We start from the raw sequence: 15,928 nt of genomic DNA, 5'->3' as shown, positions 1-15,928 counted from the left end.
GAAAAATGATAGTCCTTAATTTACTAAACAAAAGTAAAATTTCCATGCCCACTAGTGCCACCTAGCGGTCAAATTCCGAATTAAATGCGGTACCATCAGATAGCGCTTCACCTCCAGAACAACTTTACTAAAGACCCCAAGTTTCTATATTATCTGGATTTTGAGATATACCGATTTAAAACTGTGGTTTACTCGAACCGTATATAGTGCGTTCATTATTATGCGACTTTTATGTATATTTGTTGGTTTTACCGGATTACCAAGGGTCATACTGTAAATAAAAACCGTCGAATATTGTTCCTAAGATGATTCTTGAGGAATACATTTTGGTTTGGTGTCGATAGATATCTTTGTTGCAAAATGATAGCATATAAATCACAACTGTTGTACAAAGTACAACAGCGCGACAGCCCGAAGGTTAAGCAAGATTCTGAGATAATGCTATGCAAAATTTCCACAAAATCCTGCGCATAATTTTCATTTAAACCTAGGCAAATTCCTTTGAAAGTCTTGGACAGATTTCTCAATCATTTCTCTTTTAGAATCCTGAATAGCACTTTGAGGGACAAGTTAGATTCTGAAAGAATTCTTTGTTGTTTTCTTATTAAAACTTGGACTCCATTCTCATAACACTCAGTGTAAAATATACTGCTTCGCGACTAAAAATGGGTAAACCAACGTGCGAAGTTCGATTTTTGGCCAACTTCGCCGCGTCGCGAGTCATTTCGCTATAGTGCGCATCTATGCTCTACGCCGTGTACATTATGCGCACTATTGAGAATCGAGTTGCGACGCGGCGAAGTTGGTTAAAAATCAAACTTCGCACGTTGGTTAACCCATATTCTAACGCGAAGCAGTATACACAAAACACTCTGGAAAGATGCTAAGAAGCTGTGAGAAACCAAGGCGCAGTAGACACGATACAAATCGTTCGACCAGACAATAATTGGGTCCTAAAATGTTTAATGACTTCTCGTTTTTATTCAATAATACAAAAGAGCATGTTCTTGCAACTACTTTAGCAAGTTTTCCCGCTCAAAGAACGGCTATATAATTTTTTAACTTCAATTTTAAAAATGGTTCCAATTATCAACCTTGACACTTCTTCTTCTTCTTTCTGGCGTTACGTCCCCACTGGGACAGAGCCTGCTTCTCAGATTAGTGTTCTTATGAGCACTTCCACAGTTATTAACTGAGAGCTTTCTTTGCCGATTAACCATTTTTGCATGTGTATATCGTGTGGCAGGTACGAAGATACTCTATGCCCTGGGAATCGAGAAAATTTCCTTTACGAAAAGATCCTCGACCAGCGGGATTCGAACCCACGACCCTCAGCATGGTCTTGCTGAATAGCTGCGCGTTTACCGCTACGGCTATCTGGGCCCCTTGACACTTGTGATCTTGTTTGACATTCACTTTTTCGACAAAAATGCCACAGGGCATATAGTTTTAACACTGGGGTTGTTCCTATCTGACATTTCGGAAGGGACACGGAAAACAAAATATACCCAAAATTCGAGTTTAAACCAAGGGGTGTGACAAAATCTCAAAAATCATAAGAAAAATGTTTTTTGTACTTAAACCAATGAAAATCATTTAAAAATTGAGTAAACATGTGTTTCTGCTCTAAACTTAAGCGTTTGGTAATAAAATTGAGACAGGGCTTTAGGACCCTATTATATGGGCTGGGATCCCAGCCGAGCACGTGGATTTTTTTTCATAATTTCACCCATAGTTTGTCCATCTTTACCACGCGTAATGAGTTAATTAATTTAAATTAAATTCAAGTTTTAACAAGTTAAAACTTGTTATGAAACTTGAATAATCATTTCAGACTGCTTCTACTTTGTGAATAAACTTAATTTTTGACCAGCATTGACATAGATTTTCTTACTGTGCGCTATAAATAGCCGACTTAATTCAGCTTGCATCAGTACTGAACAGCAGCAGAAGTGATGCGCTTGTTCAGTTGTTGATCAGCATATCACGTGTTGATTAGACATTGATGAATAGAAGCTCAAGCATGATCAATGTTCAGCTACAAAAGGCTTATATTGAGCACTGGAATGCTGATATATGAATTCAAGGATGGTATATCACTGACGATGAGAAGGTCTCGAGTTTGAATCCAGTATCCAGGTAATTATTAAAAGTGGTTATTAATTCATGGTAAAAGTATAGGGTAACTGGGGGTTAAACGCGCCCTCTAAGGAAGGAAGCGTTTTTAGCTATGAAGAACAGAATTTTAAGCCTTTTTTTATTCATTATCTCATAGACAAACATGTTATACATCAAATAGTAGAAACAGCCATCCATATTCTTTTTTCTGGGATTAATAAATCAATTTTTAAGTCCTTCAATGCACTTTTTAAGGATAAATTCAACACTTTTTTCGCATGGAATACGAACTATGGGAGTGCACAAGTCGACTCTTGGTGATAGTTTCAAAAGTTTTGTTGTTTATCGGCCTGAAAAATGGCCTAGAAAATAACACAAAATTACAACGAAAACAGCAAAAAACGTTTTTTCGAGTTTTTTTTACGATTTTTGCCAGGAAAACACCTTAAAAATATACATAGATATAGATCTATTCTCGGGTGAAAAACAGCGTCCCAAAGCACGTAGTTCGTTCAAAACAAGGATGGCACGTTTTACCCCAACAGCGCATTTTACACCCAATTCCCCTACACTGCATTTGAAGTACAGCTAAGCGATTTTTGGTCATTTATTTGTTTTCAATTAATTTTGTGGCAGTTGAAAAAAAGCTGAGATAAATGCTTATAAAGCGATTTTGAAGTTAACTTAATTAATTCTAATTCTACAATTGTAGAATAATTCTAATTCTACAATTGTAGAATAAAGTCAATAATATTATTATATATTATATTTTTCTCTTTTTTTATTTTCGACTTTTGCAGTCAGCTATTTTTACTTTTAGGGTAAAGGTATTCAATATCGGCAGATAGAGATGTGTTTGCCAAATTAAGTGTAATTGTGGTAACATTGTGCTAAAAGATTATGTAGCCGGCGGGACTTGAACCCACAATTTCCATTCTGTACACGGACGCATTACCAATTATATTACAGCTACGCTACGGTAAACTGAAGTATTTGGCTAATGACCTTTGTAGCATCCCCAAGCCCCACAATCCTACTAGTCCAATATACCACACTTATCCCTCACCATATCTCTATCTGCCGGCATTGAATACAGTCGGTGTGAGAAAACGCAACACTATTGTACCTACATCCCCATATGATCGCACGGGTTGTCGATTCGGCTGAAGAATAGGTGCGTGGCTGCTGCCGTACGCACTGACCAACGACGGCTATGATACATCCGTATCAAAGGGGTTTACTCTTCTCTTTTTTTATTTTCGACTTTTGCAGTCAGCTAGTTTTACAAACATATCTCTATCTGCCGATATTGAATACCTTTACCCTAAATATTGGGCACGAAAAGAGTGATAATGGCAAAGTCGGTTTTATGCACATAATTCATATGATAGAGCCTTCGAAAAATGGCTCGCATTCTAATCAGAATTTTAAAAGTGATATCAATGAAGACATCAACCTCGGCGGAGTTTTAGCAGTTAAAAATAATTAATTTGTCAATTTCTTATGGTATTTGCCATCGGATATAGAGCGCTGCATATGACGAGCCTAACCTCACTTATTTGACAGCTGCTGGTCCTGTTGTTTACGTTTCGGACTTAGTCGTTTTTTCCATCATTTTTCATCTTCGCATTTCTATCACCAGCATGCTGATGGTGACGATTTTCCGCGGTAGGAAGATAGAATAATACGATCCTTGGGTATCTGCAGTGGATTAGACCTATACTCGCAGCAAACTTTCACGAAATTAAGAATGATTCGAAAAAAGTACTAAGTCCAAACTGTAAACAACAGGACCAGTACCTGTCAAAATTGATGCGTGACGTCACAGTGCAGTGGAGTATTGAGTAAGGGCTCATTCACAAATTTCATAACGCTGAAAATAACCATTTTCGATACCCACCCACCCCCTCGTAACGCTTTTTGTATGAAAGTTCTACAAATTTTGTATGAGCCGTAACACCAGCGACACCCACCCACCCCCTTCAGCGTTATGAAATTTGTGAATAAGCCCTAAAATGATTTATGACCGCTTCGTTGAACAAATTGAACCACTGCCATTGATATGAGAAAATCTGGACAAACATTTGAAAAGGGCCCAAAAGGTCTTGAGCCTTTTTTTAGAAACGTTGCTGTTGAGCCCTTCTTAGCCCGCCCACGCAAACTAACACCACTATCAGAAAGATTGATGTTAGCTCTTCCCGATAGTGGTATTGGTGAGCATGATCGAGTTGAATTGGGCTCAACAGCGCCTTGCAAAGCCAATGTTTACCAATGTCGATGTGCCCTTTTGAAATGTTTGTCCAGAAATAATCGATTATTTCAAGCGATCAACGAACGGAACGCAGCCATTTCAATGCCCCTCCCTTCGCAGCAAAACAAACTACTGCACTGGCCAACCATATGATTAGAAACGTCAAACTGCGTGCATATCGCTTCGCGTGCTTTTGTGTTCGTAACATCGCCCGCGTCCCATTCATAAACATTGCTCCTCGCAGTCCTCGATGAGGTGAATCGCTTTCTTCGCTTTCCAGGCGCAGTTCTTTCACTCAGATTGTTTTGTGGCGTACGGTTGTGCGGTCGTGATTAATTTTGCGGGTCTGAATAATAGATCATTTCTGTGAAAGCTGTGTATCGTGAATTAATTAATCAGTGGAATCTTCTGCAATTGTGCGTTTCATTAGTGCATACAGTGGAAATGGCTGTTTATTTACTGCCCAAAACACGATTGTAAGTACCTTCGATGATTACGTCGATATAGTGGGATGAACATCAGATCGGTTTATGATATTGTGACTTAGTTCATATTTTAACATCCGACATCGGCGTCTTGAACGGAATGGAAACATGTTGCGTTAGTTATAGGATTAAGACCATTATAATACACACCACGACGCATAGCCAGACGTATGAACGATTCTTGTGCCTCCCTGGTAGATATAGGATAGATGAAGGTGGTCAGCACATAGACTTTGTTGGCTTTCTTCAGTCACATGTTTCTGTGCCTGTTGGGCTTGATTTGGCTTTACACGAGACAACCTTTGGGAATGTGATTCTTTTTTTAGACGTGCGTTTCGTTGTTCTTCTGAATCGAAGACGATGGACTTGAACTTGGGCAGGAATATGAAAGGCAGTGTGTTAAGTGGCATCAAATCTATGCGCCTTCATTCACAGTGTTTAGATGCTGATTACACAATCACATAGAATGGTTAGATCTAAAGCCGCTTTGAGGGTGCGTCCCATTGTTAGGAACTGTTAGTGCTAGTGCTGTTCGTCAACTCATTCATGATTTTCAAACATTTACGGATATCATATCATAAGAATTTGAAATGATCATAGTCATGATGTGTGTAATGATTATTTTCGTTTATTAGTATCATTTCAAATATTGCATTCATTTCTTCTCGTGTTTTGTGCTAGAAAACACTATCATCCTAATTTGGTAAAACTAAACAAAAATATTAAGCTCTTATTAATGTTTTGTTAACAACGTAGTACATTTAATTTGCCGTAGCAGTTATAAATTTTACCGGTGAGTTGATTTCACCTGCTTATAAGAGAGAAAAAAAAACGCTTTCAATTAAGTACAAACTATAGTGGAATTGAATGGTTTAGTACTAAATACGATTTTTCATCTACTTATAGGTATTCATCTAAACAGCACGAAGATTTATTAGCTTTCAATTAATTTAACCTAAACATACAATGCAATCTTTGTGGCAATTGTTAATAAATTTATTCGACATTTGTTCCAATGTTTCAACATTGGATATTCTGTGTAACTCATCAATACTAAAGAGGGAGCTTCAAATTCTTTTTTAAAATTTTATTTTGAGTCCTCTGCAGAGCTTTCTTCCTGGTATTACAACTGCTAGTCCATACTGGAACAGCATACAACATGGCTGGCCTGAAAATTTGTGTGAGGATTAAAAATTTGTTCTTAAGACAAAGTTTCAATTTTCTGTTAATGGGTGGATACAGTCATTTTATATATTTGTTACATCTGGCTTGAATACCCTCAATTGGTTTTGTGAAAGTCAAATTTGTATCTAGCATGAGCCCTAGATACTTAACTTCATCTGAATTTTTGGAACTCCTCTCACTGTGACAACATGTCTTCTTGAAGGTTTCAGTTAAAGAGCATTTGGTTTATTTGGGAATATTATAAGTTGAGTTTTTGAAGCAATTGGAGAAATCTTCCATTTTTGCAAGTAAAGTAATAATTGCTAAAAAAAAACTTTTTTAACCGCTAGAAATACAAATGGAGCACTTCTCTCTGGCATTTCTCAATGAATTAATGAATGGTTTCTTAAAAATATGTATCAATGGCCAACCATGCGTATGTTCTGGGACAAATTCTCGTGAGCACTCCTGGGAGTAATTCTTGAGAACTTTCTGGAACATCCCTAGAGAGTTACCAGAAAATTATTGAAGAATCTTTGGATGAAGTAATGAACTAATCTAATACCAGCGGCATCGTGCTATACACAGCACGAGTGTGATGGTTCCAACGACTTCTGAACGTTGGATCACTTTCGATATAATCTACCAAAGCATTGCTGAACCTCTTGACGATTTTCAGAGCAATTCCTATAGAACTCCACTGCACACTCTCTAGAAGTTTTTGGCTAATTTAGAATTACCGTAAACATTTTTGGAAGTAGTTCTTAATCAATTCCTGAACAATTATTTGATCAAATACCTACTGATATTCTGTAGCACAATTCATAAACATATTTAAAGCAGGTTATAACCATTTTCTCAAAAATAGCTTTGTTTTTGCAGAATAGATAGAATTCCAGCGATATTTTTGATGGAATTTATGCGCGATGAAACATTTTTCAAATATCTTCAGTTTCTTCTGAAAACGTTTGCGATTAGTCGGGTCACTTCAGTGCAAAGAAAAAAAACTACGCATCATCACAAAATGTGTATCCATCTGTTATCTAGGAAGAGATGAGGGAATTCGAACAACCTTACTGGTTGTAAAGACATGCAATTTGGGCCATTTTTGTCAAATTTGTTCAATAAAATATATTTAATGGTAATATATATGTTTTTAGATTTAGAATCTCTTTGTATGCAAGTCTGAGTTCTGTTTGATCTTTCGACCTTGACACTTGCTTTTGCCGGGGCGAGCGGCGAGGGCAGGATCAAACATGTCGCGCGTTGGTCTAGTAAGTGAAAAAGTGGCGTGATCGGTGAGTTCGGTTGGAGTAACTGAAAAAGTGCCGCGATCGGTTAGTTCTGTTTGATCCTTTGACCTTGACGCTTGCTCCTGGGCAGTGCGTCAAGAAAGCCCGAACAGTTTTTTTTTTTTTATTCTTTTTGGGTCGCGCGCTTATTTTTTTTTCCTGAGTGCTTTTTTATAGCCGAGCAAACGAGTGAAGCCGAAAGTGGATTGTGGCTGCTCAGTCAAGGATAACGGATCAATTGGTGAGCTCGTTTCATGCTACTATTTCTAATCTATAAAATATGTATGACTGCACATTCAATCGTTACAATGGTGGGATGTAAATATGATTTTTCAACCAACTATGGATGGTTCGTCACTGTAAGTGTCGACACAAACTCTGATTCATGATTTATTTATGTTTAACATTTTTTTTTTCAGAACACCTCTTATATACCTTTATTTTTGTAATTAAAAAAACTTTGAATGGTTCGACACTACAAGTGTAGACTTGCGAAAGTTTCACTTTATTCAACAAACTTTGGATGGTTCGCCACTGTAAGTGTCGGAATAAGAATAAGAGTGTTCTATAATGTCCCAACCAATCGAGTTTTTTGTTTCTTTTCAAATGAGTAAAATATAATAACACATGCTTTCGTCCTGACAGCTGTAGGAATGTTACATTTAGGTATTTGTTCAACAAACTTTGAATGGTTCGTCACCTCAAGTGTCGGCATAATTTTCCTCTACATAGAAATTGTTCATATCAAATGAAAATATTATATTTACGTATAAGCATGTATATATCTCACAAATCATTGTTTATCATGGTCTAATCGCTTATCAAAGTGAATCCTATGACCCAACAATCCTCCCCATTAACAAACATCCCTCCCAGTAACCTTTGTGGAGATGCAGAGGCAAACACGGTCTCCAAAAAGCAAAGGTTACACACTAACATTCCTTCCCCCAATCCCACCTGACTGCAAGGACGTGGCCGGCGCCGTTATTGACCCTGTATAAATAGAGGCACTGAATTATGCACACTGAAGAAGATTATGGCCAATCCCAGCCGAACTTCTAGTTGATTCTTTGTGCATTTTCACTGACTTCGGTCAATCACGGAATAGCAACCATTGATATGTGTAGTCAGTCTAAGCTAAGCTAAGCTAAGCTAAGAATCTCTTTGTATGCAAGTCTGTAAAAAGTCTATATTTTTGAAGGAAGTCTAAAATATCTATTTTGCCTTTTTCTGCTTTCAATGAATCATGATGCAAAATTGTACAGGCTGCAAAGAAACCTTCAAAAACTATAACTGATTCCAACGAAAATTAAAAGCTTCAACCAGGCTCTTCAATTATTTCGTCTCAGATTCCCCAAGGTAAAGCTTCAGGGATTATCATTTTGTTTAGAAAACTTCAAGGTCTCCTACCGGCATCTCTTCAGAAATTCTTCTAGAGATTTCTCTACCAATTGTCCCAGAAATTCATCCAGTGATTTTTCAAAGGATGCTGGAAGTCTTTACCTCAAGTGTTACTTAATTTTTTTTATCCTAGAATCAGACATTTTTTCACTAACCATTCATCCGAATTTTCCAAAGATTTCTACTGAATTTCTTCCGAGTAAATCCACAACGACTTAGCTTAAGGGTTTTTTTTTTTCAAGAATCCCTGTAAGAATTCCTCCGCCTGTTCATGTTGATTTCCTCCCATAAATAAAGAAATTTCTGGAGGGGTTCTTTAAACAAATCTTTTTCTTTTACGAATTTCTAAAGCAATTCAGTTAATACTAGAGGTGGGTAAAAAGAATCGGAGCCGTTCAAAAGATCCGGATCACTCAAAAGAACGAATGATCCACGGATCTTTTTTTTGGCAGGGGTCAACATAGATCAGACAAATAATGACCCGGAAAGAGAACGAACTGATTCTTTTCCCCTATTCTCCTTTGTTCGTTCCTCGGGTTTTTTTTATAACGATTGACATGTGCTTTGCTTTGCGCGCCACGCCACATATGCTAGCAAAGTTTTCTGCTGCTCCGTACTCTCTGCGCTCTCAGTATAGACAGACAAATTTGCCCCGCCCACTTACACACAGGCAGATGTAAGATAGAGAGAAAAAAGTGCCCACTTGAATAGCGAAGCACATTCTGCTTCTTACCTTTGGTTCGAGTAGGGGAAATCAGCCGAGTACATTGTTCCTGGGTTAGAATGAGAGATCGAAAGTTACGATAGGTACGACGCATGCCGCGCATGAGAGAGCCGCTCTTTTTTCGTTCGCTCAGTTCAGTTCGCTCTGCCTTTGCGATCCCGCTAAGCCACTGAACCGTTCAACAGATCCGGTTCACTAAAATGAGTGATTCGGTTCGGATCGGTTCACTAAAATGAGTCGTTTTGTCCATCTCTAGTTAATACTATAGCATTTTTTCAATGATTCCTCCGATCATTACTACACAAATATCTATAGAGATTTTGTAAAATGATTTTCGAGAAATTTCTTTCTTCTGCGGGTTACTATCCCGAGATTCTTCTAAAACTTCCTCAAGAGTCCAGGAAAAAATTTCAGAGATTCATGTTTATTAAAGGTGACTTTAAAACTTACACAAGTTTTATCAGAGTACACTTTTGGATTTTCTTTGAAAAACCCTCATGGATTTCGGAAAAAAAATCTTTACCATTTCCCTGGAGCCATTCCTGGGAGAATTCCTGAAAAATACTTTCAAGACTTACTTGAGAAAATCACAAAGAATTACTGGAGAAATTTCTGTAGAAATTTTGATGAAATTTATCTTCAGAGAAATCCCTAGTGGAAATCTTATGTAAATCCTGGAAAACAATTTATAGAAAATCTTTAGAAATTTCTGGAGAAGTTATTGATTGAATTTCAGAAGACAATTTGACCGGAAATCTTAGAGGATGTTCGATGAATTGATCACTGGATACAATCTTGGAGGAGTTATATCTCTCTTGAAACACTACTCAAAGAATTTTTGGAGGAATACTGGAATAATCTTTGGAGAAATTTAATTTCTGTGGTTCTCCTTGGGAAAACCCATGTTAAATTTTTGAGGTATCCTAAACAAAATTCGTGGATAAATTTCTTGCGAAACAATCACTTAATGAACTCCTTTAGAAATTTCCGGAGTAATATCGGAACATTTCGGCAAATACCATAATAAATTTCTGATGAAATTCCTAGAGAAAATTATAAAAAGCTCATACAGTAATACTTGGCTTAATGTCACGATCAACTCTTAGAAGATCTTAGAGAAATATTTGCTCTGATGCTATGAAGAATCAAACTCTTATCTCCTGACTCCTATTGGGTTTCGTTTTGTTTTCTTGATTCCTATTTTGGTCTCTTTTCGGCTTTTTTTCCCCTTAGGTTTTTTTTTCAGGCAAGAGGTCTCTAATTTCATATTTTCAAGGCACTCAGTCGCTACCAGCCCTGTAAGAAGACGAAAAATTTTCATAATAATGCGGTAACGACTATCATGAAAATGAGGGAATTAAAAACAAAGGGATGTCAGTGACAAAAAACTAGTTTTGAGTAAATCTACTTTGAAGTTTTTTCAGCATTTGTTTTATTCTTTACAAATTGTAGAGTCAAGAAAACATGCCAGTGTTCTAAGAATTATGCTATTTTTGTGTTGTTTTGCAATAGAATTACCTAAAAATATTGTTAGATCGCTTGGACACAATACAATTTCCTCAACTTAACTCAAAACTGACCAAAATGTCACTTATACTTTTTTGTTTTTGAGCGCCTTAAAAATATAGAAACTTTTAATTTTCAGCCTCCATAGGATCAGCATTTGTTCTTAGCTTCACAAACTATTTGCCCTACCCATTGCTTCGAACGTGGACGCGCCTCTGACCAAATCAATCGTAGAAGGGTTTATAGAAGAGGAAACACAAGTAGGGCTATCAAAGTATTGACATGAGAAATATCCTAAAGAGCACTATTCAAAAAAAATCTCGTCGTTGGAAATACATTTCTGAATAATTCCATGAGCGATGTTTGGCATTAAAGTCACCAATGACAAACAATTTTGACTTATTGCGAGTCAATTTCCGCAAGTCAGTTTGAAGCGAATTAGCTTGCTGCCCAGTGTATTGAAAAGGCAAATACACAGCTATGAAAGTATATTTACCAAGCTGTGTTTCAACTGAAACACCTAAAATTTAAAACAACTTTGGTTTGAAATGACGAAAAAGGGTGATGTTATATACGCCTATGAATGATGGTTGCAAGTCCCTCACATATGGGGCACATAACGATACACAAAAAAAAGTTTGGATCTCTTTATAGTTAGGATCCAGGTTTCAATTAAGTTTCACTACAGTTACTCCACACTTATGGATCGACTAGAGGGTAACTTTTCAGAACAAAATATGATTTAAAATTATGGTGACGCTTTACAGAATCGGATTACCTCCCTGGCACTGCAGAAACAACTATATTTCAAGGAATATACCTTAAAATTTGCAATTATTTATGAAAAAGTATGGATTTTTATAGAAACTTTAACCAATGTCCATCCCACAGATGTGGATCAGTGGTTCCTTATTGAGGATCAAACTGACTCATATTATGGATCAAAACACTATAAAAGCAAGTTATCTGCGAAGTAAATGAATGTAGTGTTAGTGTAAGCATACTTTCTGGCGGTTTTTGGAATCGCTTTTTCTTTGATGCTAAGCTGTGGTATGGTTTTCAACACCCCACAGATATGAATCAACTCTTCTAGGAATATAATAGACATTAAATTTCCCAGGAACAGAGAAAATTTGATATGCGTAACAGCAACTCTATTAGATGAGATATTCTACCTTAAATCCAACTCTGATCCATATCTGTGTGCTATCCATAACTGTGGGGCGACTGAACTGCTATTTGTATGTTATTATATGTTAGAAAATTAAACAGCTTGCCCTCTTTACCACTCAAATAACGAGCATTTCAATTTAAAATATTTAAATAATTTGGATCCATTAGAAAAACGTAATCCAATAACAATTTGAGTAGTAAATTTTACACCAACTTGGACTGCTTCAGGCATAGTGGTGGCTTTGAACATTGCATCAATCATTTGATTCAATTGTTCAGTTAGAAAAATAAAATCACAGAGAGACATGATACTTGAAGTAGCTACATTATCTGATGATTTTCCGTTAGGATTTTCGGGAGACGAAGAAGAGGAGTAGAAGTTTCCTGTGGCGGCAGAGTTTTTTTTTCCATTTTATTTGAAACAATTAGAACGATTACTCGTAGTATGAAAAGGGGAGGAGTTCAAATTACCTGCTACGATATCGGCATAGGATTTTCCTTGGGTAGATCCATTCGAAATTAAAAGATTCGGCGGAACAAAATTAGTTTGTGAATGAGCATGATTATAATCCACCTGATGGGTATGAGTCTTAATCAAGCGATCGTTAACTTAAAAATGAGCATTGTCCGATATTCTACTAGGGGAATTCCGGATACGACCATTACCGTAACGGACATTCCCGTTCATTTGCCTGGCACGAGTCTCTTGGCACCGACGGCCCTGAGTGAGATTCTGGAAATTTCTTCCAGGTTTCTGGAAATGTTCCCATGTCACACGGATATCGAACATAAGTCTTACTTTTTCTAAAGCTATAATATTATTTAGATCACTTTTATTAATGTGAACTAAATAATATTCTTGAGGAAGCCCTTTCCAAACAATGCCAGATTGGGCTCTCTTTTTCATAATGATTACATGGACTGAGGAAAATTCAAGTAAATCATTTATTCCATTTTCTTCATGTGACTTATAGTCACTTGAGAGACCTTTCAAGACGACTTTGAACAAACGTTCAGTTTTGTCGTCATAAGTAAAAAATTTGTGCTTCTTCTCTTTAAGATGTTTGAGAAGAAGTTCACGATCTTTAAGAGTTTCCGGCAAAACGCAACCGTCTCCTTTCTTTGCGATTTGGAAGGAGACCTTGATTCCCCTAATAGTTCAAGATCTTCTGCCTAAATCCCCCAAATTCGGAACAACTGACCACGATAGGCGGCACTCTTTGCTCATTCACTTGAATCAAAGAGCCTGGGCTAGAAGTTGCTTCGATTTGGTGTTCGGAAAATTTGTCTAAAGTTCACCCTTGGAAGAAAGTTCGCATTCCGGAGAAACGTCCTTTCTTCCATTCTTGGCACGTTTAGTGATAGTTTTAAATCCCACTTTTCTGTAAGGAAGTAGTGAATTCAGAGATTCACCCTTCCTTTTGTTTGTTGTTGATACCATGTTTAGTTAATAAACGAAAGAAGACGTGACCTTCGAGAGGTTTTTTCCCAAGACGGTGTCCAAGAAGGATTACCACCGCTAGCTTTCGCCAACGGGTCAAACGAAAAATCGAAGGCACGGGTCCAAACAAGGATCGTAAAGTGATCAATAGTAGAAAAAAGTACTGTTTTAGTAGCTCTGAAAAGTACTGTTTTATTGCTTTAGGTAGTTGTTAAAAAACTTCCAAGAGCAGAGAGAATTCGTGTACGCACAGCACGAAGGTACAATGCGCTCTGCAAGCTTGGTGTTAATTTTTCCACGTCTTCCGCTCTTCTGAATCGCACCATATTTCACGTGCGCCATTCGTCCAATTGCAACTTTTGATCCACCACAAAAATTGTTAATCTATAAATTTCAGCAAGACGACGCGCAGACTATAGGCATGAAAAACCGGCCTTCGCATATGTGCGCCTCATTCCCTTTTGTTTGGAGAAATGTGCCAGTGAACTGATAACGCTGATGCTATGGGAGATAGCGGGAGATAAGTTTCGTTCCACGTCGCGATTACACTTTACAATGTGCAAGGTATGGAAATTGGATGCATGGCTAACTTTACAGAATTTTAATTAATTACCGACAGAATCAGAAAATGTTCTTCCAGAACTACCGTTCGTTGTTTACTGAATAGGTTTAATTGAAGGGTATTAATTTATTTACTTCTTCACTCTTTATTCAATCATCTCAGGAAACGGTTCACAGTGATGCGTCATATCGAAGAAATTCGTCGTAACACTTTTTAACTTGTTTACAGAAAGTTTTAAAACTTCCATCCGACACGCATTTGTTACACATGTTACAATCGATTCGGCTAGGTGGCAATACTACGTAATATGGGACCTTATCTCGCCGCAAAGAATGAAGTCGACGAGTCGTTCATTATTTAATAGTTTTGACGGCGTCTGATCCGTGTCTGTCTGAATGTGATGCACGCTTCCACTACTTGCTCCCACTTATCAGTAGTTGAACGCGGTTGAACTTCAAATTAGTGATACAATAGTATTGGAGGGCATAGGGTGACCAATGAGGTGCGTTCGACTAAATATTTTGTTTACAGAATAGTAGTGATTCAGAAATCTATCCTTGAATGAAGATAGAATCTTAATTACTGTTTAGATTTTTGTGTCGCATTAGACACTATTGAGTTAATCGTGGCATGGCTTAATAGTTACATGAATTTAAGAGAAGCATTGTGATCTCATGCCATGCACTAGAGCACCATAACCTGGCAGGGTGTCTACTACCTGGAAAAACCTGGAAAACCTGGAATTATCAGGGAATTTTATTCAACCTGGAAAAACCCTGGAATTCTCAGGGAATTTCGATCACAATCAGGGAAATTATTTTGAAGCAGTAATTCATGATAGAACATGTTCACGACAAAGGATTTTTGCGTTATAACCCAGAGCTATCATTAATTGCCAGAAAACTATCTTCATTCGAAAAAAATTCAGCTGCGCCGCTCTCCAAAAACTATATGAGCTGTTCAGTGAGAATTCTTTCGAATATGAAATCAAAACTTAAAGCTTATCAAAACATGATTGATGTTTTTAATGTATCTAAATTTATTCGGTAAAGGATTAACATATCTAGGGCTGGTATCAGGTTTCTTTTTATATACAATTTTTTGCAAGTCTCTAAAAAGTCTCTATTTTTGATAAAAGGTGTCTGAAGTCTCTATTTTAACCAAAATAGTATCTAAAGTCTCTTTTCTTCCCTTATCTTGCTTGCAGATAACTGAGATGCAAAATTTCTTCTCGTATTTCTCGAGAACAGCCTCAGGAAATATCCTTGTGGTTTCTCCAAAGATTTTATTATGAATTCTTCAAGAAATTGCTTCAGCATTTTTTTCATAGGATGCTTACAGGAGTTCCTCCATAATTTGCTTCAGGAAATCCTGAAGTTTCCCACAGAATTTCTCCCAAGAAAACTTGACAAGAATTTCAACGCCATTTCGTCTACGGTTATTCCAAAGAATAGATCCAAAAGCTCCTCGAGGGGTTATTCGAGTGAATATATTGAGAACATTTCAAATAATTTCCTCAATTCGACCTGTGTTTCATTATTAAGTTTCTTTAGAGTTTTTTTTTCTAGGAATTTCTCCAGCATTTCATCCAAGGATCACTAGAGTTCATCCAAACATTTTTCAATGAATTTCTCAAAAAATCCCCATGGAATATTGAAAAGTTCTTTTAAGGTTCCACACAATTTAACACCACAGAAATTTTTTCTATGAAATGCTTCGCCTGTAGGAATGATTATTCCTACACAATTTTCTAGTAATTTCGTCCAGTGTTCCAGGAGATCTTGCGCAATATCCTGCAAGATATTATGATT

General features: G+C 37.0%; 1 protein-coding gene across 2 annotated transcripts in view; it reads left to right on the top strand.

Annotated features, from left to right (window-relative positions):
- The first annotated feature begins 4,610 nt into the window (after nt 1-4,610).
- Nucleotides 4,611-15,928, top strand: part of LOC5573048 (phosphatidylserine decarboxylase proenzyme, mitochondrial) — a 49,578-nt gene continuing 38,260 nt past the window's right edge. The window contains exon 1 of one of the 2 annotated variants that reach the window (XM_021849041.1): nt 4,611-4,845. In XM_021849041.1, the coding sequence (XP_021704733.1) occupies nt 4,814-4,845 (32 nt within the window). In that variant the 5' untranslated portion in view covers nt 4,611-4,813. The remainder of the gene's footprint in view (nt 4,846-15,928) is intronic. The other variant, XM_021849044.1, reaches the window with a different exon arrangement.

The sequence above is a fragment of the Aedes aegypti genome, chromosome 3 (genome assembly GCF_002204515.2).
Source record: "Aedes aegypti strain LVP_AGWG chromosome 3, AaegL5.0 Primary Assembly, whole genome shotgun sequence".
Classification (NCBI taxonomy): Eukaryota; Metazoa; Arthropoda; class Insecta; order Diptera; family Culicidae; genus Aedes; species Aedes aegypti.
The sequence above is the reverse complement of the archived record's forward strand: the minus strand, read 5'-3'. Positions and strand labels throughout refer to the sequence as shown.